The 24476-nt window shown below is 35.6% G+C and overlaps 2 protein-coding genes across 3 annotated transcripts in view; one reads left to right on the top strand and one right to left on the bottom strand.

Moving 5' to 3' along the window:
• mpped1 (metallophosphoesterase domain containing 1) overlaps positions 1–16806 on the top strand; it is a 95167-nt gene extending 78361 nt beyond the window's left edge. The window contains exon 8 of the mRNA XM_048157196.1: positions 16676–16806. Coding sequence (XP_048013153.1) covers positions 16676–16679 — 4 coding nt within the window. The 3' untranslated portion in view covers positions 16680–16806. The remainder of the gene's footprint in view (positions 1–16675) is intronic.
• On the bottom strand, positions 7344–24390 carry sult4a1 (sulfotransferase family 4A, member 1). Of its 2 annotated transcripts, XR_007179806.1 has the most exons (8): positions 23626–24390; positions 16877–17007; positions 16681–16761; positions 14364–14490; positions 14178–14272; positions 12919–13057; positions 10342–10455; positions 8716–8851 (listed from the first exon to the last, which is right to left on the bottom strand). XR_007179806.1 is itself a non-coding variant. In XM_048157198.1 (7 exons), exons 1-7 carry the CDS (start codon positions 23792–23794, stop codon positions 8739–8741), a joined length of 855 nt encoding a protein of 284 aa, XP_048013155.1. In that variant the 5' UTR covers positions 23795–24390; the 3' UTR covers positions 7344–8738. The 2 variants fall into 2 exon arrangements, 1 of the variants encoding a protein (XP_048013155.1); XM_048157198.1 differs by lacking the exon at positions 10342–10455 and having other exon boundaries at positions 7344–8851.
• Between the last annotated feature and the right edge of the window lie 86 nt (positions 24391–24476).

Raw genomic sequence — 24476 nt, 5'->3', positions numbered from 1 at the left:
TGCGTTGCTTTTCCCTACTGTCCACTGCCCAGAACAGATTTTTGATCCACAGAATGAGATCCACAGTCACCTTGGACACTTATTCAGCCTTTTTCTCTCCGTCTACCTTAAACTCTCTTGCTCCTGCTCTTTTTCTTCCTCGATTATTCGCAAATGTGTTCTTTTCTCATCTATAGCAATGACTTGCATGTTAAATAATTGATCAGTGGAGAAGTGCGCCCAGCTCTCAATCTCTTCATAGAGTGCCCGACAGCATGAGAGAGAGCTATAAAAATCAAAGAAATAATAATAAAGGCTGAAACAAGATGCCAATGGCGTGTCATTTCCCGAAGCGCAAAGCGACTCCAATAAGACACATCAAAATGTCAGGAGCGCAGCAGCTGTTAACGTTAGCGAGGAGGATATGGGCCTGTAAAGTAAACTTTCCCCAACTTCCCTCAGATGAGGGAGGAGGGCTGATATTATGGAGGACATCAGTATGGAGAGGCAGACTGAAGCGAGCAGTCAAACTGTCAGATGGAGGCGGCCAGACGGAACAAAGACGTACAGAAAGACAATTATGACCGTGCAGCAGAGCCGCGGTGGAATCACACAAACGCACACTTGACGTGACACTGATGCGCACCGCTTAAACACACGCTCTCTTCTCGCACGTACATTTTGCCTAGTGCAGTTGAAAAAGGGAAATTATTGCACACCTGAACCTGCATAATTGGAAATATTTCTTCTCTATCTTTGACACCTGAAGGGGGAGCAAATAAGATGTTCTGCAATATGTTTTAGACCAGTTGTAATTTATAGGAAGGAAGAGTCACCCTCAAAAAGGAAAACGTGTGTATGTGCGTGTGCATGTGTTCAACATAAGTGGAGGACTTACAACCAGTCCAGATTGTTCTTAAATGAACAATTAACTTGGTAATCTTCATTCCGTCTGCCACGGTATTCTTAAGATCAGTTTAAGGAGAAAAAAATTAATTGTTTATCTTGTAGGGCCAATTCAAGTAAAGGACAATTTAATAGTCTACCTAATCTGTTGTCTATTTAATAAGGTCTGGAGTTAAAGTGCTTTTATATTCTGTAGGCTATAAGTAAGATAATATGGCAATGTTTGCAATTATATTTTTTAAATATAAAAATCTGCGTATGTTCATAAAACCCTCTATTAAATTATAATCTTTTAGGTCATTTTATTAATTCCCATCCTTTCAAAATAATTGCAGTCAAAATAACATTTTGTGATAATTAAGAATAATGACAACACAGAATGACGATAATTGAAGAATAATGTCAACACTGTGTTATTTTTCTCTTTATATGACCTCATTGTAAAGTTTTAAGCACACAATTTCAACACACCTTCTCTCACATGTTAGTTAACTCTTTTTGATAGATCTACATGTACCAAGCCATGTGCTTTTGTCTGTTATAATGCGTTTAGTATTGTAAATGTTAACAGATACATGATTTATTATCAGATACAAGTGAGTGGATTAAGGTGAGTGGGTGGGTTTTTTGTTGTCGAGCCATCAGTTGTAATTGAAGGTGATGTGTATGTCCATTATTGCTACTTGAATAATATCTAAGCAGCAAATGTGTCAACAGATATTACGAGGGTTCTATTTATTGTCATGTTTGCATATATGTGTATAATTTGAAGCCCTGTCTGATTGTTCTCATTTTGAGTTTCTCTTGGGGAGAAGCCCTTGTGTCTGTTTCCAATTTTTTTTTTTTTTTTTTCTCATAAGGAGTGAATGAAGCATTATGCATGTGTGTGTAGGTGTGCTAGTAGCCCCATTTTAATTCAGAGATTAAAAGGGACTCAGGTTTGAGTCAGAATGAGGCAGTAGGAAGCCAGAACAGCGTGAGCCGGATGTTATATAAGAGAGAAAAAAATCAAATGGACATTAATCAACAAAAAGAAGGCCACTTAAGAGAGAGTGCGTGTGTGTGTGTGTGTGTGTGTGTGTGTGTGTGTGTGTGTGTGTGTGTGTGTGTGTGTGTGTGTGTGTGTGTGTGGGATTGGTGATGGTTTCTGGGGAAAGGAAGAAGACAGTTGTGTATTAAGTAGCTTTCACATAATTATTGAACTCTTGATTCTGATTGGCTGACACATGGTATTGATTAATATATCTGCTTGGCAATGAAGTAGTTCCAGGTCCGTTGACCGTGTTACACTTATAAAAAATGACACCGTATTCTTTAAGAATTGTTAAAAAGCAACTTGAGCTGTTTTTTTAGTGCTGTTAATTGTGACATAAAGACATTATACATTATTTATATTTTTCATTACACATTAAGTTCCGTCAAATAGTTTATTATATTTGTAAGTTGCAATAATAGCTGGAATCCTAGTCCTTTTCCATTCCATCATGAACTATAATAACATTTAAATATAAAACATATATATATATATATATAAAACATATATATATATATATATATATATATATATATATATATATATATATGATATAGATGCATTAAATCAATCAAAAGTGGCAGTAAAGACATTTATAATGTTACAAAAGATTAGATTTCAGATAAACACTGTTCTTTTGAACTTTCTATTCATCAAATAATCCTGAAAAAAAATATTGTACACAAATATTTTGTACAATTGTACACATTAAATGTTTCTTGAGCAGCAGATCAGCATATTAGAATGATTTCTGAAGGATCATGTGACACTGAAGACTGGAGTAATGATGCTGAAAATTCAGCTTTGCATCACAGGAATAAATTACTTTGTGAAATATATTCAAATAGAAAACAGTTATTTTAAATTGTAATAATATTTCACAATATTACTGTTTTTTACTGTATTTTTAATTAAATAAATGTAGCCTTGGTGAGCAGACGAAACTTCTTTTAAAAACATTAAAAATCTTAGTGGTTCCAAACTTTTGGACTGTACTGTATATATAACGTATAATAAATTTAATTTCCCATAAACCTTTTCCTGGACTCACAATCATGTGATTACATCAGCTTGTTAATGTCTGTGTATAAGCCATGTGTTTTCTCTCACTCATTGCAAAGTCTTGTATGTGTTACGTTGCATTTCTGAGCACTGCTTCTGGTTTTTGTGTCATGGTTTTGATCTTCTGCCTGTCTCCCTGGATTTCCCTGTTTGCCTGTGTCTTCGACTCTGTTATTATCTGGATTTTCAAAATATCACAGAAAAGTTTGCAAAATACACCAAGTGACAGTTCCATCCCAGGCCCGAGCCATCAGGCCATCCTTCATGTTGAGCCCTGTAAATACAGTGCAGTTTTTATGACCAGGAATCAAGAGAACAATATTGCAACAACCAGCATTCTGACAGCGATAACTCAACTAGTGTTTGATGACTGAAGCGAGATGGGGAGAGAGCAGTAGTGGGCAGCCAGGGGCGCTTGCACAGACTGACACAGCAAACAGAATATCACAACTATGTTACATCTCTCTCTCTCTCTCTCTCTCATCCATTTCCATAGTTGCACTTTCAGCTGCAGTAGAACTTGTAGAAAAGTGTATAAAGCATCTCCTTCAGAAAAAAAATATTCACAATTTTAACCCCAAAAGCCCAGGGCTGTCAACGCCCGTGAATTTTTCATACAACCAGTGTGTTTTTCTGAGTTACATACAGATACAGAAAGACATACTGACAGTTATACAGACATGTGCAGATTCCATTGGGAAAGAAGTTATTCTGCATGGCTCTAGCTGGAGAACCATAAAAACTGAGTGAAAGTACAAAGCAATCAATGCAGAGCTAGACTCTGTGTGATTGTTTGCGTGTCAGTGGCTGGTTTAATATTTAATTATATTTTATTTGCTTTTTGAAGTGCTGAGCTGATCCATAAGTCAGGGCATTTCCTCCGAGGGGGCAAGGGAGGCATTGGTTAATCGGGCTTTTGATAGTGCCTGATTATAATTCCTGCAAAATCACTTAAAATGCATTATAATGACCAATAATGTCTTTTAAATTATATGGTTCATAGTATATAACTGAAGCTATAGATTAAGAAATCAAGCATTTCTTGTTCTTACTGTTTTTAGTTTGCTCATGTACTAGCATAGCGTACATCTACCCGATTAGCCTGCTAGCTTAGCTTATATTATATTAGGTATGTTTTTAGCTTCCAATATCTGTTTCCAGTTTGTTTTATTATGCAGTACATAGGCATTCATTTTATATTTCAAGCATGTTGTTTGTGCACTTAATGTAATAAACATCATACAATAGTGAAATGGGTTATAATTAGTCAAGACATCACAATAACAACTTGTGATCAGGCATTACTGCCTGGGTCCTAAAGGCGGGGACTCAAGATTTCTCAAGACACCGCCTCAAAAAATTGGATGAGAAAATAATTGATATTGCAAAAATAAAACAATGGAAATATTACAAAATATGCCTCCATCACGCTATGATTGGATTTGACTGGATAAAGCTCAGCTCTTTTTTCGTGCATGTTCGCGAATCAGTCTGAATGAACAATTATTTCGTTAATTGAAGGACTCATTAAAAAGTAAGTAATAGTAATAAATAGGATCAACCTGAATTCACCCTAAATAACTGATCTATTAAAAAAATGTCATTGTGACATGACCTTTTCAAGAACTCCCAGAGGACAAGTTTGGTTTTTAAATAACTTTATCTGTTTTGTTGTTTTTCAGTAGATGTCGATATTCAAATGTCAATCCTGTTACTATGATTTTGTAAAATATGTACTTTAAAACTGAAAATTAAAAAGGAGATATATTAAATTCTTGTTCTAAGATGATTTGTCATTTCACCATCTTGAGCAAGAGGTTTGTAATGTCAAATAAAATCTGTGAAACTCTCGTCACTGTTACCTTTTAAAGGTATAATTATATCTCGACACAGATTACAATGTTTTGTTTAAATTAATTTAGCTTGAGATGGCACAGTGCAGTTGCGTTTAAATCTTACTAAATCCTTACAACCTTGTCAAACTGGAAAACTGGACACCTGTTTCATAAAATGTCTCAAAAGATGAAAGATCAATTTTAAAGTAGGCTTATGTTTCTCTGCCTTTAGACTGCACTGCCCTCTAGTGGCTCTGACATTATGTGACTTACTTTTGATCATTAATTATTAGTCGCTAATGGGTGAGCACTGTGCTGTTTTGCAAATAAAAGCTGTGGGATTTATTAATATATTTTAAGATGCAGAATGGAGCCGTCTTTATATCATTTGTACGCATCTGGCATGTTTGAGATTATGTTTGAGCAATTATCAATTTCAAAGTCACTTCAGGGGGTTCATTATAGAATTCAGCAATCAGCATATGAATGAAATTTAAATGTTGTTTTTAAAAGATCAATGCAGTGATAGGAGGGAATCATTAATTAATTTAAATACTCAAATCAACCGGTTTGTGGATCTTTGGTTTTACACATTTTATGTTTTTGCAAGTAAAATGAGTATTTTGTTTGACATTTTCAGAGTAATTTTGATGTTGTTTTGTTGGAAAAAGAATACGTAGGTTTCATAAATTTAGACTGTTTTGAGCAGTCATGAGTTGCACGTTTCAAATGAATTTAATTAAATACATTAAAGTCAATGGAGTTCATACTGGTAATTCTCATATTATATGTTCATATAAATTTCATCTAATGATACATTAAAATAAAATTTCTCATGAATATTGATAAAAATATATATTTTCTTGCATGACACTGGTTTTTGCTGTAGCTCTTGAAAAAAATTAAATTTCATAGAATTTCTAAATTTTAATTAATAAAAAAAGGGGTAGATTAAGTAATAGCATGGTAAAAACATGACAACATTCAAAACTTTTGTACATTCACAAATTAATGAAAAGTTACTGATTAGACAATATGGTTTTAGTTGAAAAATATTAAGTTATGACTGTTTTTTTAAGCTTATGTTGGGAATGCAACAGGTTTATAAGAGGATAAGCTTGTAACTTTTGTCTCTTGTAACATTAAAGAGAGTTCACCCTCATGATTATTCGTTCAGTTTTGGGCAAACTATTCCTTTAACAACACGATTCCATGCTGTAGTGCTTACACTGCTTTCTTTTTAATACCTGATTGGCATATTAAAGGACACATGTATATCAGAGGCACTGATTTGTTGCCATAGGAACTTAATTTGTCCTTTGGTGCCATCTGTGATTGTTCAGAAACCTCTTTGTACTCAGCATGCTTCTGTTTCCAACTGTTGTTAATCCAGCATCTTAGATTTAAGCCGCTGTGTTAGCTGTCTTTTTTCATTTCGATACGTTGTATTTACGCTCTTGGCAAGAAAAAAAGCAAGAACAAACATTAGGCAAACTGAACTTCAAGGCCTGAAGATGTCACTTTATTAATAAACCAGCAAGCAAGACTGAAAAAACCCCAAAACAAAACAAAAAAAAACAAAATGTGTTGAGTTACATAAAACAGCATAGCAGGACTAAATCTGTGCAGAATGAGCAGCAATAATAATACACATGAGTTCGTGTTGAGTCCCACACAGTGAAGACGTGGGGAATCAGGCTAATACCAGAGACAATAAGCACTGGAAAGGGGTATGATAGTGAGCGTGAAGAAAGACAAAATGGTGTAGAGGAATAAATTCAGTGACTGTGATGACGCAGCATCCTGATTGGATGTGAGGTTTCGGAGCTTTATGACATCACAGCCTTTCTCCTGTCTGAAGAGAAGTTCTCTTCCTGAATCAAGTGATTGGCTGAATTCAGAATAGCATACTACTCATACTATATCTGTTATACAGGGAAAAATGGTAAGAGTAGTGTGGTATTTCAAATTCAGCCATATGCTATTTCCTAAATAGCATACTAGTATACTACTCTTACTATTTCTATAGTACAAAGTACAGTATGTATACTATGCGCAGTATGCAAATTTTCTGTATGCTTTAAATATCGGATTATCTACTACCTTTTTCCAAATGTGCATTAACACACTATGGAAGCTTTTTAACTCACAATTGTGACTTTTTTTCTCAGAATTGCAAGATATAAACTCAAAATTGCTTGTTATAAAGTCAGAATTGCGTGATATAAACAATTCTGAGACTCACTATTCTGACTTTATAACTCGCAATTGTGAGTTTATATCATGCAATTCTGTTTGAATTCTGAATTGTGAGATATAAAGTCAGAATTGCGTGAAAAAACTTGCAATTGCGAGGAAAAAAGTCAGAATTGCGACTTTATAACTCACAATTCTGACTTCATTAACACGCAGTTCAGATTTTATAACTCGCAGTTGTGAGTTTATATCACACAATTCTGAATTAATTCGCAGTTGCGAGTTTAAATCACGCAATTCTGACTTTATATCAAACAATTCTGACTTTATAACTCGCAATTGCGAGAAAAAATTTCAGAATTGTGATTAAAAAGTCGCAGTTACCTTTTTAAATTTTTTTACTTAGTGGCGCAAACAAGCATAGCGCACACTGCACAGAAAACAATGGAAGCTTCTTTCTGCCATTGAATAAAAAATAAAAAAGGCAATTTTGACTTTTTTTTTTTAGAACTGAGTTTATTTTTTGCAATTTGGACTTTATACCTCGCAATTGAGAGTTTACATCTCACAAATCTGAGAAAAACAGTCAGAATTGCAGGATATAAACTCGCAAGGAACTTAAAAATAGCCATTTTATTGTCTGACACAACCATCATTCTCTAAATTAAACATGCACTTAACGAGGTCATGTGACAGTGTGGCATACTACTGAATCTATTTAGTGGCATAATGCATACTGTCGCACATACTATTTTTAACAATAGCATACTGTACATTATAGTACATAGTATGCTAGTATTCCATTCTGAACACAGCAGTTGTTGGATATGTGAGGTTATAAGTCACTTTGTAAGGAGTGCTGGTATTTGAGTTCACCTTACCCATCTTATATACCTTTGATCAAGACATAATGATGAAATACAAACTCATATCTGCTCACAACAACACTTCTGATGCATTATATGCATGTAACTGATGCAAAATGTTCTAAAAAGATCTTCTTTATACAGACACAGTGTATGTTCACGTGTATGATCCTGGGGGATTGATGTAAATATGTAGACGTGATACATTAAAAAATGAAAATACAGATGTGAATTACCTTTCATTACAGTATCAATGAATAGCCATACTGGAATATAAGTCAAAGCCGTCTAGAAGCCACTAAGAGAGGTGCACAAGAAGAAGAAGTGAAATGATATTCCACACATACTTTAAGATCTTTTGGCCAGGAGCCAATCAGCATTCATCATGAGGCTCAGGTTTTCACGACCTGAACTGTGATTGGATGACTGCATATTTGGTGCATCTATTAGCCAATGATTTCAAGAATCCTCCTGAGAGTTTGTCATTACGGCTTTGCGTATAGAATATAGTCTAAATCATTTTAATTTCTAATTTTTAATAAATACACATTTCATAAGCGCCTTTGGGATATGGAATAGCTCTGTACAATGTGCAAACGCAACAAGCACTGTGCTTACACTTCGGACTAGCACTGCTGATGCAATGTTTATACAAATACACAAGAGAGAGAAAAAAGCCTCTTAGCACTGACCGCGTATCTGTACTGAGAAGTAACTTTCGAGTAACTAATGAAAGCATTGATGAGCAAGAGATGGCGGGGATGGAAAGATAAACTCTGGATGGGGAACGTCCATCAGGTGACATTAAGCACAGCAGGTGAACGGGTTGATTGGCTGAGCAGATAGTCCAGTGTCGCTTCCTCACAGGTTAAAGTCAAAGGTCAGGTCAGACTTGGCCATCTTCTGTCGGTAAACGGCATCAAACTTTTCGTTCATGGACACAGTGAAAATGTCCTTCCAAAGCCCAAAACGACCTGAAGCAGATGAAAACAGAGTTAGAAGAGCTCTTGATTTCAAATCATCTCACAGCTGGCACACAGATAACCACAAACGTAATGATATAAAGGGGTTTCAGTGATAGTTAAACTCTATTTGTAGCAGAATTTTGATTGCCAAAGAGAATAATTCATCCCTCAGTCGTGTGTTCAAAAAGCACTGACTGTGAAATCTTTCAACTTAAATATCATGCATATAATGCTGCTAACTTTTAAATGATACAACCAAGCATATCAGTAAGACAGGTAAGGCAATTTAGATGACTATACACCTCCTCTAATAATTATAGAACAGTCCAAAAGTTTGGAACCACTAAGATTTTTAATGTTTTTAAAAGAAGTTTCGTCTGCTCACCAAGGCTACATTTATTTAATTAAAAATACAGTAAAAAACAGTAATATTGTGAAATATTATTACAATTTAAAATAACTGTGTACTATTTAAATATATTTGACAAAGTAATTTATTCCTGTGATGCAAAGCTGAATTTTCAGCATCGTTACTCCAGTCTTCAGTGTCACATGATCCTTCAGAAATCATTCTAATATGCTGATTTGCTGCTCAAGAAACATTTATGATTATTTTCAATGTTGAAAACAGTTGTGTACTTTTTTTTTCAGGATTCCTTGATGAATAGAAAGTTCAAAAGAACAGCATTTATCTGAAATACAAAGCTTCTGTAGCATTATACACTACCGTTCAAAAGTTTGGGGTCAGTAAGAATTTTTATTTTTATTTTTTTGAAAAGAAATGAAAGAAATGAATACTTTTATTCAGCAAGGATGCATTAAATCAATCAAAAGTGGCAGTAAAGACATTTATAATGTTACAAAAGATTAGATTTCAGATAAACACTGTTCTTTTGAACTTTCTATTCATCAAATAATCCTGAAAAAAAAATATTGTACACAAATATTTTGTACAATTGTACACATTAAATGTTTCTTGAGCAGCAGATCAGCATATTAGAATGATTTCTGAAGGATCATGTGACACTGAAGACTGGAGTAACGATGCTGAAAATTCAGCTTTGCATCACAGGAATAAATTACTTTGTCAAATATATTTAAATAGTACACAGTTATTTTAAATTGTAATAATATTTCACAATATTACTGTTTTTTTACTGTATTTTTAATTAAATAAATGTAGCCTTGGTGAGCAGACGAAACTTCTTTTAAAAACATTAAAAATCTTAGTGGTTCCAAACTTTTGGACTGTACTGTATATTTTTACTGAATAATTTTTGATTTAAGTGCATCAACAAAAATACAAGCTTCACATTTCTGTTTCATACCTTCTGGAATGCTGGCTTGGTTTAATTGCATTTTAAGTGCCTTTTAATTTAATAAGTGCTTTATTGCTTAATTTATTTACAATCCTGATTTTTTTTTTTTTCTATGGTAACCAATATTATGGCATTCAAATCCTGATCATTCCTTAAAGACTTGACATCAGCCAGACTCACCTTCTGTACCTCTCTCTCACACATTTTCCATCTTCATGTTCACTGTTTCTATAATAAGTCCCTACTGTATGTAGTGAGATTTTTCAGCATCATGCCATGCCAAGAATCCATGCACTAAAAGAAAAAATGAACAAGACACAAGAAAACAACAAAACAGAACTAAAGTGCAAATGATAAAATAATTTAAAATAAATTGCAAATAGTCTCTTTTATGTAAAAATAAAAATTGGGGGGGGGTCATAAAGTTTACTGAATAATAACAAAATAATAGGACAAAGACAACAGATAGCAACAGAAATTTCCATAAAAATAAAGATGCACCACGCATATGTACCACATGATGGCACTGCCTTCCCTTGTATAAGCAATCAGCTACACCAGCGGTTCCCAAAACTTCTTCTGCAGGTGTCATGAAATATCAAGTCCCCCCAGGAATCGGGTCTCCTTTAGGACCCAGGCGGTAATGCCTGATCACAAGTTGTTATTGTGATATTCCTGAATAGCATACTAGTATACTACTCTTATTATTTCTATAGTACAAAGTACAGTATGTATACTATGCGCAGTATGCACATTTTCTGTATGCTTTAAATATCGGATTATCTACTACCTTTTTCCAAATGTGCATTAACACACTATGGAAGCTTGTTTCCGCCATTAAATAAAAAATAATAAAGGTAATTGTGACTTTTTAACTCACAATTGTGACTTTTTTTCTCAGAATTGCAAGATATAAACTCAAAATTGCGAGTTATAAAGGACTAATTATTGTCTTGACTAATTATAACCCATTTCACTATTGTATGATGTTTATTACATTAAGTGCATAAACAACATGCTTGAAATATAAAATGAATGCTGATGTATTGCATAATAAAACAAACTGCAAACAGATATTGGAAGCAAAAACATACCTAATATAATATAAGCTAAGCTAGCAGGCTAATTGGGTAGATGTATGCTATGCTAGTACATAAGCTAACTAAAAACATTAAGAAAGAGAAATGCTTGATTTCACAACTCATAGCTTCAGTTATATACAAGTATATGAACCATGTAATTTAAAAGACATTAATGGTCATTATAACACATTTTAAATTATATAAATCATAAAGTTATTTTGCAGGAATCAGGCATTAAAATACTACGCATTAAAAGCCAGTTGAACCTAGGGGATTACTCGGGGTCCTAAAGAGGAGACGTGATTCCTGGGAAGACTCGATTTCTCACCACACCGGCCCCACTTTTAGAGAGCCCCCTGTACATGCACCAACATAAAGATACTCTCAGAAATGATCCTGTCTTAAGCCCGGGACACACCAAGTTCATGGTCAGCCGTTGGGCAATGTCGGGCTGTTTTTGAGCGTTTTTTCGGTTGGCTCTAGTTAGATGCCATTGACGTTTTTTTTTTTGGCCCGTTCTGCATGTTGAATCGGCAGTGGAGCTCGTCGGTGAGAGAGATCTCTCTGATTGGCTGTTCAGTTTAGCAAACGAGAAAAAAACGGAGATGACCGAAGCAAACCAACAACGGAGTAAAAAGAGAACACACTCCAGACAAGCTGAATCCTAATGAGCGAGACTGGTGTAAACAGCGCTCCTTGCTTTGTATGTCCACAGTTCTAGCTCTTCCGGTTTCCCTTTTCGGGTTAGGGTTATCTTGATGAGGCTGTCTATACTGGATGCGACAAAGCGAACATTGCAAATCCATCCATTTTTGTTGTTTTTTTTGTGTCAGTAGTAGTAGGTCTACGTCAGAAATAGAACAGGGCATTCAGTTTACTCAAAGTCCCTTTAAGAAAAGTCATTTCACTTGGCGGCCATCTTTGAAACGCCTCTCTGGCATGCAAGTACTGCTTGTATCTCTTGGAATGGAGAAACATCAAATTCTCCAAAACTGTTCGCGAAGCTTATGATTAAATTTCATATTTGACATCACCAATGAAATCTGACAACAACTGTCATAAATTTTGTTTCTAAACGCTCAAATCATGACCAAAAAATGCATTTTTCAGGCTGGACCAAGCTAATGCGCATGCGCAGTCTTAAGCATGTGTCTCAGAACACATGTGACTCTTTCTGTAGCAACCGGAGCTTCCAACCGCAGCTGCAGTGACCTGATGACTTTACCAATCAGCGATTGGCTCTCTAACTTAGAAGGCGGGACTTATTCCGCCATATTGCGAGTTGCACTTTCTCCCATTCATAGTAATAGGAGTGAACCGTCTTTCTGTATATAAAGTCTTTGGTTTACCATTGGGCATTTGTCATGTTGCACTTTTTTTGGTAGTCTGAAGTAGATTTATTGTCTGCTTTACGTTTATCTGGCTCTGGCAGTCCTTTCACAAACTTGTTCATGCTTAGTGTAGAACCATCCATCATTCATTTATATTTTTACACGGCTCCCTGCCAGTCATCTTGAGGTAATAAAATATGTCAAATTAATATTTTGTGTTGAATTATTTACTTACTGAAGATGTTTCTTTTGCATAACAGTCTGCTGACTGTACCCTTAGCCTTGCCACACACCCCTTTTATACCTTCGAGCACCCCCTTTTTCTCCAGTCATGTGTCTCTTACCCCTGTAGATGGACAGGGCCTCAGAGTTGCAGCACTGCTCAATGAGTTGGTTGCAGCTCTCCACCATGCCCTCCAGCTGGGCTTTATCACACGCAATACCCAGAAATCGAGCCAGCTGCTCCACCAGGTTCCCCAGATCCTCCAGAGTGAACGATTACAGGCCGCAGAAAAGGTGGAGAGAAACAGAGAATGACAATCTTTCTGTTATGTAATTATGACTCATACCTTGGTCTTACACAGATAACATGTAATAGGCTTACATAATTCACTTTAGTTTTCAAATGATTTCAGGGACCTCGAGGTGCAGGTGACTTTATCTACCAGCTGTTCTGTGTCCAAAAAAATGAAATTGCTAAAAGTACATTATGCAAAGCGACCAATTTATTTATGTGCAACTTTATTTTCTGTCAAATTAGTTGCACTGATATGCACTATATAAACAATAGTTCCAATAATCAATCAGTTTAATTCAATACAGTGAATTAAAGTAAACTAAATTAATTTACTTAATTTACAATTGGTGAGTTAAAGTAATAACTGTACAAATAAAAGTACAGTTCATTCAAATTAAATTAGGAAACAATTCACAGTTTAATAATAATTATTATTATATTTATCAGGCTATTAAGTGATCATTTCAGTTGATTTCACAAATGGTGAGAGAATATGATTTTAAATAATTGTTGAATTAATGATAATTAAGGAACTTTTGTTATTGTTTTTATATTTTATGTTATTTTAGTTTATTATTTATAATCTTTTAATCATTAATATCAATTTAATTAAGAATAATAATTCATTTTTTCACATATTTAAGTTATACTTTTACTTTATTATTTGATATTGAGTCTTATTTGATATGTAACTTAGTATAATATCCTTTATGTTCAGCATATAGTCTCTCTGACCTCTAATTGCATCATGAACCACAGGCTACTGGAACATGGTGTCCTATCTACATGTTTCTATACATTAGTCTGTTTCCTCAGTCACATGAAGCGTGCCTCTGTTTGTCTGTTTGTGCTTTCCTTCTGGACTCTGAACTCTCCTAATCACATTACCCCATAAAGATATGGAAACATATTCAAGCAGACTGACTATCAGTGATTCCCCATGCATACATACACTACTATCAAACTTCCCAGGAACTGTCAAGAATGACATGTACCATGTGTGATAATGGGTGATTACGGGCCTCTGATACTACATAGACAATTATTGGATGTGTGGAGGTTAAAATGTGTCAATGTAGGTAGTACCTTGTACATGTCCTCATATTTCAAAAAGAGAACATTAGAGTCCATGCGGTGCTCCCAGAACTCCTGAACATGCTCAAACCAGGAACCGTATCCCACTACAGAGACACAAGAACAGACAAAAAGTACATTATCATACACTTTTCTTTTGAGCAAATCTGTCGCTTTGGTGTCATGTCTCTTACTCACACTTGTCGTTCATGAATCGCCTGCAGAACTCCTGGAACGTTCCCCGGTAGCTCATGGTTCGTAAAGAGCGATGAAACTGGTAGTAGGACACCACCAGGTCTTTAGGGTTCCTGGCCATATATATCACCTAGAGAACATGTTTGTGTAAAGGAATATTTATAGCAAAATGTATACAAAAAGTGAATCACTGATGAAAAGTGTTCACACTATAAGAAAAGCAAAATATAAATGTAAAATGCAATCCATTATACACTACTGTACTACTCTTCTGCTCACCAAGGCTGCATATATTGGATCAAAAATACTGTTAAAAAGTAATATTGTGAAATATTTTCATAATTTAAAATAACTGTTTTCTATTTTTAATGTAGTTTAAAATGTAATTTATTCCTGTGATGGCAAAGTTGAATTTACAGCATCATTACTGTCACATGATCCTTCATTCTAATATAAAATTTCTTATTTTTTCCAATGTTGAGAACATTTGTGCCGCTTAATATATTTGTGGAAACTGTGAAACTTTTTTTTTTTTTCAGGATTCTTTGATGAATAGAAATGCCAAAAGAACTTATTTGAAACAGAAATCTTTTGTAATGGTATAAATACTGTCACATCCCTGCTGATTAAAGGTATTAAAGGTGCCCTAGATTCAAAAATTGAATTTACCTTGGCATAGTTGAATAACAAGAGTTCAGTACATGGAAAAGACATACATTGAGTTTCAAACTCCATTGTTTCCTCCTTCTTATATAAATCTCATTTGTTTAAAAGACCTCCGAAGAACAGGCGAATCTCAACATAATACCGACTGTTACGTAACAGTCGGGGTGTACGCCCCCAATATTTGCATATGCCAGCCCATGTTCCCAACATTATGAAAGGCATTAGACAAGGGCAGCCAGTAACGTCTGGATCTATGCACAGCCGAATCATCAGACTAGGTAAGCAATAAAAACAGCGAAAAATGGCAGATGGAGCAATAATAACTGACATGATCCATGATATCATGATATTTTTAGTGATATTTGTAAATTGTCCTTCTAAATGTTTCGTTAGCATGTTGCTAATGTAGGCTACTGTTGATTAAAGTTACCATCGTTTATTACTGTATTCACGGAGACAAGAGCCGTTGCTATTTTCATTTTTAAACACTTGCAGTCTGTATAATTCATAAACACAACTTCATTCTTTATAAATCTCTCCAACAGTGTGTAATGTTAGCTTTAGCCACGGAGCATACTATCAAACTCGTTCAGAATCGAATATAAACACCCAAATAAATACTATACTCACATGACCCGATCCATGCATGCAGCATACATGACGAATATCTTGTAAAGATCAATTTGAGGGTTATATTAGCTGTGTGAACTTTGTAAATGCACTGTATTATAGAGTCGCGAGCTCGATGGGCAGGGAGAACGAGATTTAAAGGGCCAGTAGCCCCTGAATCGGTGCATAGTTAATGATGCCCCAAAATAGGCAGTTAAAAAAATTAATTTAAAAAAATCTATTGGGTATTTTGAGCTGAAACTTCACAGACACATTCAGGGGACACCTTAGACTTATATTACATCTTGTAAAAAAACATTCGATGGCACCTTTAATTACTGCTGTCAATCGATTAAAAAATTTAACTAATTAATCACATTTTTTTCTGTGATTAATCACGATTAATCGCACCTAACATTGAAGATTTTAATATATTTCTATATTGTAATAATTTCACATTTAATCTTCAAATTAGTGAAGAAACAACATAAAGACAGTATATTTTAAATATTTGATCTAACAGGTAGGAAATATACAGAAATTGAATAAAGTTATCGAAAACTTCAGTCTTCACTGCATAAATGATCAATTTAATATGGATTAATCCTCATTAAATCTAAAAAAAGTTCAGTCAAGAGCAGTAAGTGATTTTCTCTTTGTCTTTTGTTCTTTGATTAACATTAATGACAGACATCACAGCAGCAGGTTAATTAGGCTGCTGTCACTTTAAGATCTGATGCACTGACGCGGATCTGATACACATCCGATATCCGATGTCCTCACAATTCTTTACAGTCATTCAAGACTTTATTTAACTCATTGAAGACTGTGCTTATGAAAATACTCAACAAAATGGGCATTTTGGAAGAATTGTGTGTGTTTTTGTCCGTTCAAGCACAAAAGAGAACTCAATTTTCTGAAAACAGCCCTAGTATTAAAGGTATGTATAATAATAGAGAAAGTTGTGTGTGCCCCAATGGACAATTGGAGGTCAGGTCAAACTTGAAGTCATGATTAATATGTTGTATTGTGTGTTACAGCTGACCTTGCCTTCTCCATTGTGCATCGCTGTGGGGAGGAAACGGTACGGCAGGTGGCTTTTGATCAGACGAGGTGATGTCAGTTCCTACAGAAACGCAAAATAAAACTGCAGTTCATCAGTCAAAGAGTTCAGAGGTCAGCATTCTCATGCTGAAGGCCATAGTTTTGGTGAATATGTGCATGTGAGAGAGAGAGTTTACCTGGATAATCTCCAGACCTGGCTGAGGGTATTCCAACACAGGAAGCTGCTCATCAATATTCATGAGCCCAATCTCATCTGGGTCCGCACCCTGGCTCACCAGATACACCACCTCCTGTAACAAACTCGTACCTATGTGCATGAGAGGAAGGAAGGAAAGTCATATCGGATGTATTATTGATGGTACAAAGATGGCTTTGCATGCTGCACTTAACTCAGTTGACTATTTGCAAACACATGCATTTGCCTAAATATAGATTGACCTGCAACCCCAATGGTTTAAAGCCATTCTTTAGTTTTGTTTTTTTTTGATAATAATTCTTTTCTTTCTTTCAGTTTTGACCATCCCAGCTGATGAGGAGCAACTCAGTTTCCATCATGCTTCACAGAAAGTGTTGATTTCAATAGGTGAGGAGCTAAAATGACAATTTGGGCTATTCGTTTTGTAAAAGCCTTGGCATTTTTATGTGTTAATTGTTTAGTCAGGCTTCCGCTTTCCCAATCTGCCAAACACATCAGTAGTTCCATGAAGAGCTTTTAACATCCATGGAAACTTTCCATTGCACAAAGGTTTCTTTAGATTATTAAAGTGTCTTCACACTACAGGAAAAACGTCTGCAAAAAAAAAAAAAAAAAAAGGTTGTTCTGACATTTAGCTTTGACGTTAATAAAAGGATATTTTGTTTAATGTACTGACCAACAGGAAGATGTCAAATTCCAAGAAAACATGTACAAACGTAATATTTATTAGCCTTAACAAATCAATTGTAAGAGTAATTCTGGAATGGACAGATCTGTTTTAAACACAACTGACACAAGAGCCTTTGAAGCCTGACAAATTTTATTTGGATCCTCTTAAGTAGCCTGAAAATGCAAGTACTGGTCGCACTAAGTGTATATAATCAAGTAGATTTTATTTTCTCTTTTCTCTTTTTGTGTGTGTGTATGTCTGTGGAAGCATATCAGTGTCCTCTTTCACTTCTTATTTTTGCCCATTTCAGATGAAAAGAGCAGACCTGCATGTGAACATCTTCCGTTTAGTTGAGGAGAAGAGATTCTTTTGCCAACTCAGCATAACTCGTATTTTTTGACTACACAAGGAGTTTTCAGGCATTACTGGAGCACAAAACAAAGGCAAAATGCAAATATGACCTTGAAATTATCATAATGAGTCTCTTTCATTCTCATTGTGCAGTTCTGTTTACTCTTGGCTGATTTGAAAGCGGACGAGCATAAATTAACTTCATTAAATAACAGAGCACACAATACTTTCTGATGGGCCCTCCCTCATAAAAGGACAATCAAGTTATGCTAAGATGTACTGTATATAATCCCCCTCAGCTGAAATCACAGGTGACCCCTAAAATCATCAGCACCTTTAGAGAAAGCCCTGATCCATTGAGCTAAAAATGCATTTTTTTATCGTAATTATATCATTTAACCATATAACATAACTCTAATCTCTTACAACTGGGGTATCAACCTCAAATCACATAGCCAGTTGAGGTTCTCCATTAAACTTTCTTACAACCATTAATTTGATCTATATATAACTATTAGTATGGTTATACAGTTAGTATAGAATTTGGTTAAAGCAGCATCAGAATTAGCTAAATGCTTTAAATGTTAAATAAAAAAAATAAATAAAAAAAAATGTTTTGTCAGAAATCATATACACTAGTGAGCTAAAAGTGATGTCTGTCCTCCTAGGAAAATTGACATCTTCACCCTTTATTAAAATATTATTACAAATTTGTTAAAGATTTTGTAATCTTAATTCATAGTTGTGCTAGTTGCAATTGTTTGTGATAATACAGTGAAACAGACTGTACAGACGTCATTTTTATCCAGGCTATGAACACATGCAAAAACAAGAGAGAACCAATGAAATATTAATAACTGATCATGTTGTAGTCAATGGATGTTTTTCCTGTGCACTTTTGCATAGTAAAATAAAACCTGTAGCTGTAGTTTTTGCCAAATAATTTTGTCTGATAAACACCTTTACCAAGTTTAGTGTTTTATTCTTCCCTTATATTTAAAATATTTAAGAAATATATACCGTTTCCCTCATAACTTGCAGGGTCATTAAAAACAAATCTCCCCTCCGAACATCACTTTAGGCCATTACTGTACATTGAACTCTCATTGATTGGATTCAGTACATCATTAATGATGATTATAGAACATTAAATTCTGCACGCTTACTTTCACAGGAACAACACATACAGAAACACACATACTGTAAATACAACCCCACCAGGTCTCTCTCTCAAATTTATATTTAATACTGTTAGGCGAAAAAGTTTTTGCACAGATTCCTAGAATAATTAGTCTTGTGTTAGCTACTTTATAGATCTGGAACAGATTTATGAATCCAGGATATTAAGGGCATAACAAACATAAGGAGGGTACAACAATGACGTGGGTTTATAAATCCATTTTAAATCAATTTCACTCTTTTCCTGACACTCAAACACAAGTGATGAAAAAAAAGGAGAATGTGTTTGATTTGCAACACATTTTTGTGTACAAAATCAATCCATTCCAAGAAAACACACCAGCAGAGTCACATGACCCACTGGCCACTTCCTCCCACTGGACTGGAAAACAAGTCACTCAAAATGAAACGTTATCTTGCATACAAGCTTGATGCACGATCAGACTTCCTCGATTGATTTTGTTTTTATTTACACTATCATTTTAGAAATTTCCAGGCTTTATTATTGTACTTGGGAAAATGTTTAAATAAAAAAACAAAACAAGAGTCAGGTAAAACATTAAAAATATTTATTGTGGACTTCATGCCTTAAAATAGCTTGAATATAACTCTACACCCTTGCCTCATTCAGTATACATGGTTCTATAAATATGCAAATTAACCCCGCCTCCACACACTCACACCGTTGACATGATTGGTTACAAGTTTGTGACGTCAGAAACGCCAGCGATTTCAAACCACATTTTTTGAAACTGTCTTTGATTCACTGCAGTTTTAAAGAGAAAATACTCAGCAATGGTGTTCACTGATGAATTTGCACATTGTTTGTCTTAAAGCACATTAAAAACACTACATAGACGTATAAACAACATTAAAAACTTGATTTTCACCACAGGTGGACTTTAATCTAATTATAAACAGCCTGAGAAGTATCTAGAAAGCTTGTAATATTTGACTCCCCCATTTCCACGACAACTATCAACAAGACAATGTCTGTTTACTCTGCAGATTCGACTGGCAGCGCAACGTGTGACTCTATTGACCTGTCATCCATCACGGCCCGCTGGAGACACACATTTCAGTGTGTAACGCAGCAGAGCTCGGCCTTCCCTCAGCTCTACGAACTCAATTACACAGATGCTGGTGCGACACAACATACTCTGCAAAGACCAGCCATTTCAGACCCTCACACCATCATTAATCTCTCACAGCTGTCTGTCTGTCTCTCAATTCTTCTGCACAATCATGGTAGATAAACAACTGCATTCACTTAGATATCATTAGACCATCCTAATGTTGTTTATAGGCCAAGGATGGTTTTCTGTTTGGCTTCTCAAGTGCAAGCAGGTTTGAAAGCAATGTAATGCATATGCATGTTCCAGGCTATCTTGCTTTTTATGCATTACAATATTGTGTTACTCCCTAAAAAAGTAACTAATTGCATTACTTAGGCCACGTACACACTGTAAGTGTCAGGTGTGACAATCGCATTTAAATGCGGGAGTGAATCCCCTAAATTATCGTTACATGTGTGTACGGAACACGACTCACTCTCGAAAATGCAATGATTGACAGCTTGGAAACCATAGCGACGCTCTAGCGTGTCTCATGTTTGGTATCCGTTATCGTGACCAAAGTAATATTAAAGTGACAAAACACTCGTTATATTTTCAGCAATTTAAAGGGATAGTTCACCCAAAAATGAAAATTTGATGTTTATCTGCTTACCCCCAGCTCATCCAAGATGTAGGTGACTTTGTTTCTTCAGTAGAACACAAATGATGATTTTTAACTGCAACCGCTGCCGTCTGTCAGTGGTATAATGCAAGTCAGCGGGAACTTGGACTATAAGAGTAAATAAAACACGACAGACAAATCCAAATTAAACCCTGCGGCTCGTGGCGACACACTGATGTCTTAAGACACGAAACGATCGGTTTGCGCGAGAAACCGAACAGTATTTATATCATTTTTTACCTCTAATACACCACTATGTCCAACTGCATTCATCACTCGATTCGTTTGGTCTGATCACGCTCTGACAGCGGCAGTGATGTCTCGCACTCATTGAAGTATGATATAAATACTGTTCGGTTTCTCGCACAAACCGATCGTTTCGTGTCTTAAGACATCAGTGTGTCGCCACGAGCCGCAGGGTTTAATTTGGATTTGTCTGTCGTGTTTTATTTACTCTTATAGTCCAAGTTCCCGCTGACTTGCATTATACCACTGACAGACGGCAGCGGTTGCAGTTAAAAATCATCATTTGTGTTCTACTGAAGAAACAAAGACACCTACATCTTGGATGCGCTGGGAGTAAGCAGATAAACATCAAATTTTCATTTTTGGGTGAACTATCCCTTTAAACACACTAACACAGTCGACGGAGGCGTCGTGTTTTGTTTATGCTTGGACAGCCTGTTTCACACAGCGCACGCTCTTTCTGTGTTGCCATGGTTACTCACTATAAGCGTTTTTGGGCTTGTTGTTTAAGCTCGTCTCGTAAAGCGAACAGGTTTATGGAGTTATTAAAGCGAGCAAACATGAATCGCGATTTTCAGCATAAAGCATTTGGATAGGCTTGTGCTTTCCCTGTGATTCGCCGTGCATACGCAAGAGACACACGTTACACCGGTGCACGATCACGTCGTTAACAACTAGTTGTTCATTTCGGTTCCTTACACACTGCATAGAATTTATGTTAATGCGGTTGTCACTAACTGTATTTTTCGGGAGTTCATTCGGTTGTAGAATGCGGTTGTCACTCCCGTATTTTACTGAACTGTGTGTGTACAGAACGCGATTAAGCACTAAAAAGTGAACTGACGACCGAATTTACCTGCAGTGACTACGTGGCCTTAGTTACTTTTTATGAAAAGTAATGCGTTACATTACTTTTGCGTTACTTTTTCTCACCTGGGCTGAGCTTGCTTATTTGTTTTTTTAATAACAACAAAAAAAGTTATATTGTTGGGAAATATAAAGGCCCTTTCACACCAAGGCCCTGTTTCCACCTGGCATTAAGATGCGTTTTGGTTGATCGTATCACAAGTGGGAGAAGTGACCGCACCGGTGGATACTGTACTTCAGAATCACAGATTGTAGTCTTGGAAGTATGACCAAAATAAGAATTTTCACTGGAAAATTTCATCTAAACAAGTAAGTAACATGTCTGCCACATTTGTTCTGACCAACTGAGAAAAAAATAAATCTGCCACCTGCAGCATCCTCATATGTGATATATAGCTGGGACTCCTTCTTTATGTAAACATACATGACATAATGACACAAAGATGAATGGCGTCATGCGTTAATTTCCCGCGGAAACCTACCAGTACCACTAAGATTAGAACACGTTATTACAAGCTTACCGTTGTGAATCAGGGTAAGGTAAGCAAGGAGTTTTGAGCACTGGCTGATTATGTACTTGCTCAAAAATTGATTTTGGATCATTTTTAACCAAAAAAATTACGGACTGCAGCTTTAAAGTTAGATAAAATAAGTATATTTGTGTAAGTTAATATAGTTAATTATTACAGGTTTGCATAAAATTCTGAGACTGCATTTCACCGTTTTTATTAATTTTGAGGAATACTGAATGTTTTCATGCAAGTGAGATGAGTCTAGAACTACAATACCCATCATGTTCACACAGAGCACACAACACCTCTGCACTTTACTTCTCTCAACATGGGGACAGGAGAGCTGTCAGTCAATAAATGTGAAAAAGTAACTTACATATTTTGTTGTAAATTTAAAAAGTAATACGTTACTTTATTAGCTACTTAAAAAAGTAATCTGATTGCATAACTTGTAATGGGTGTGCAGGACAACAAAAAAAGAGTTCTGCAAAAATGCATTTGATTCAGCTGTCTTATTACACAAGTAAATCGACATAGCAACAAGCATGCGTGGGAGAGGGAGCATTACATCCTAATAGGAAACAGCGCCTCTGCAGTGAATGAACACGTGTGGGCATGGCAAACGTTTCATCTTGCTGTTTTTATTTCACATCAACACACAATACAAACACACCCAGTTCTGATTTATCATTCTCATTAGCCAAACATCACACATTCTCTAAAATAAGCAACTTTTCACCTTATTTTTAAAAATAAAACTCATCAGTTTCATACAGGCCAAGATGTAAGGTGGCCATCAGACTCTCAGGGTGGACATGATTAGGTGGGACAGGCTGGTTTCATAACACTTTGAAAATGATTCTTACTTGAAACTAATAATATAGCCAATGCCATCCAGGCCATTGGTGAGACACATGAAAGTAAACACATCTTTATTTGTTAAGAAGTGCTATTTTTACTAAACAAACATACTATATAATTATGCATATTAGTATAGTATAGTATTATATTAACAAATTATCTGAAACATGCTTAGATACAATCTAAATCATATTGTCTAAAAATAAATATGCATAAGAGGACCGTTTATTTTAGTAAAACACCTCTGTTAACAGCACTCTTTATGAAGGGAAAGCATGCACATGTAAACTGTATATGATTTAATACCTGATTTGGGGTATGTAACGATCCATATGTCGCTACTTCTTAACGAAAAGTTGGCGATCTCGTCCATCTTGCCCCTGCAGAAAGGAGGGAGTCGAACTCCATGATACTCGAAGTATTTGCTTTCGTATTCAATCGGGGTGCTCGGCGTGTCCACCTCGCTTTCCGCCATGCTTTCAAACGATTACAAAACGAAAAGCTCGTAGGGATTGTTTTTTAAAAAGATTCGGGGAGAAGAGGTCGCATTTGATATCCACCAGCCCTTGATTGTTTGGCAAAGACGTGCCGCTCTGCTTGCGCATTGACCTTCAGCCAATCAGGTGGAGTAGAGATGATGTAATGGGATTCTCTCAGTGATGCTCAGCATCAGCACCAGCCGTCCGGGGCGGATCCTCGAGCATGCCAGCTCTTCATCAGTTATGTAAATAAACAACACGTTTCTAAAAGTAAAACTATAGAATTGCGGTTGCCGAGTGATAAAGCTTTGCTTAACAAGTCATTAGCACACATTTTATCGTGCATGTACACTTAAATGCGACTGTATAGTAGCCAATAGGCCTATAGTAGGCTATTACAATCCATCAAAATATACAATTTTTAGAATTATATGGTCTATAATGCAGACTAATAATATTGGCTAATGATACAAATGCATATCAAATTACTAAAGGGTGTTTTAAATAGCGATAACTTGATAACAGTAGCCTAAAAAAACATTCATTGAATTGCATTCATGCATTCAATTATCAGGGTGATTTGTGCCTCACTGGAGACATTTGTACTCAAAGAATTATAATTGTTTAAATCTCCTCATTAGAAGTGTTGGTATTTTATATATAGCCTAAATGATAGTC

This window comes from Megalobrama amblycephala, linkage group LG14, assembly GCF_018812025.1.
Source record: "Megalobrama amblycephala isolate DHTTF-2021 linkage group LG14, ASM1881202v1, whole genome shotgun sequence".
Lineage (NCBI taxonomy): Eukaryota > Metazoa > Chordata > Actinopteri > Cypriniformes > Xenocyprididae > Megalobrama > Megalobrama amblycephala.
Note: the sequence above shows the minus strand (reverse complement) of the source record. Positions and strands in the feature narration are given on the sequence as shown.

Excerpts from the sequence above, each read along its gene's own strand:
- sult4a1 (XM_048157198.1), bottom strand. The coding sequence starts at position 23,794 with ATGGCGGAAAGCGAGGTGGACACGCCGAGCACCCCGATTGAATACGAA. Across the intron at positions 17,008-23,625 it reads CGTTACATACCCCAAATCAG|GTACGAGTTTGTTACAGGAG; the intron begins GTATTAAATCAT and ends TCATGCACATAG. Across the intron at positions 8,852-12,918 it reads GGCCCTGTCCATCTACAGGG|GTCGTTTTGGGCTTTGGAAG; the intron begins GTAAGAGACACA and ends CATCTGCTTCAG.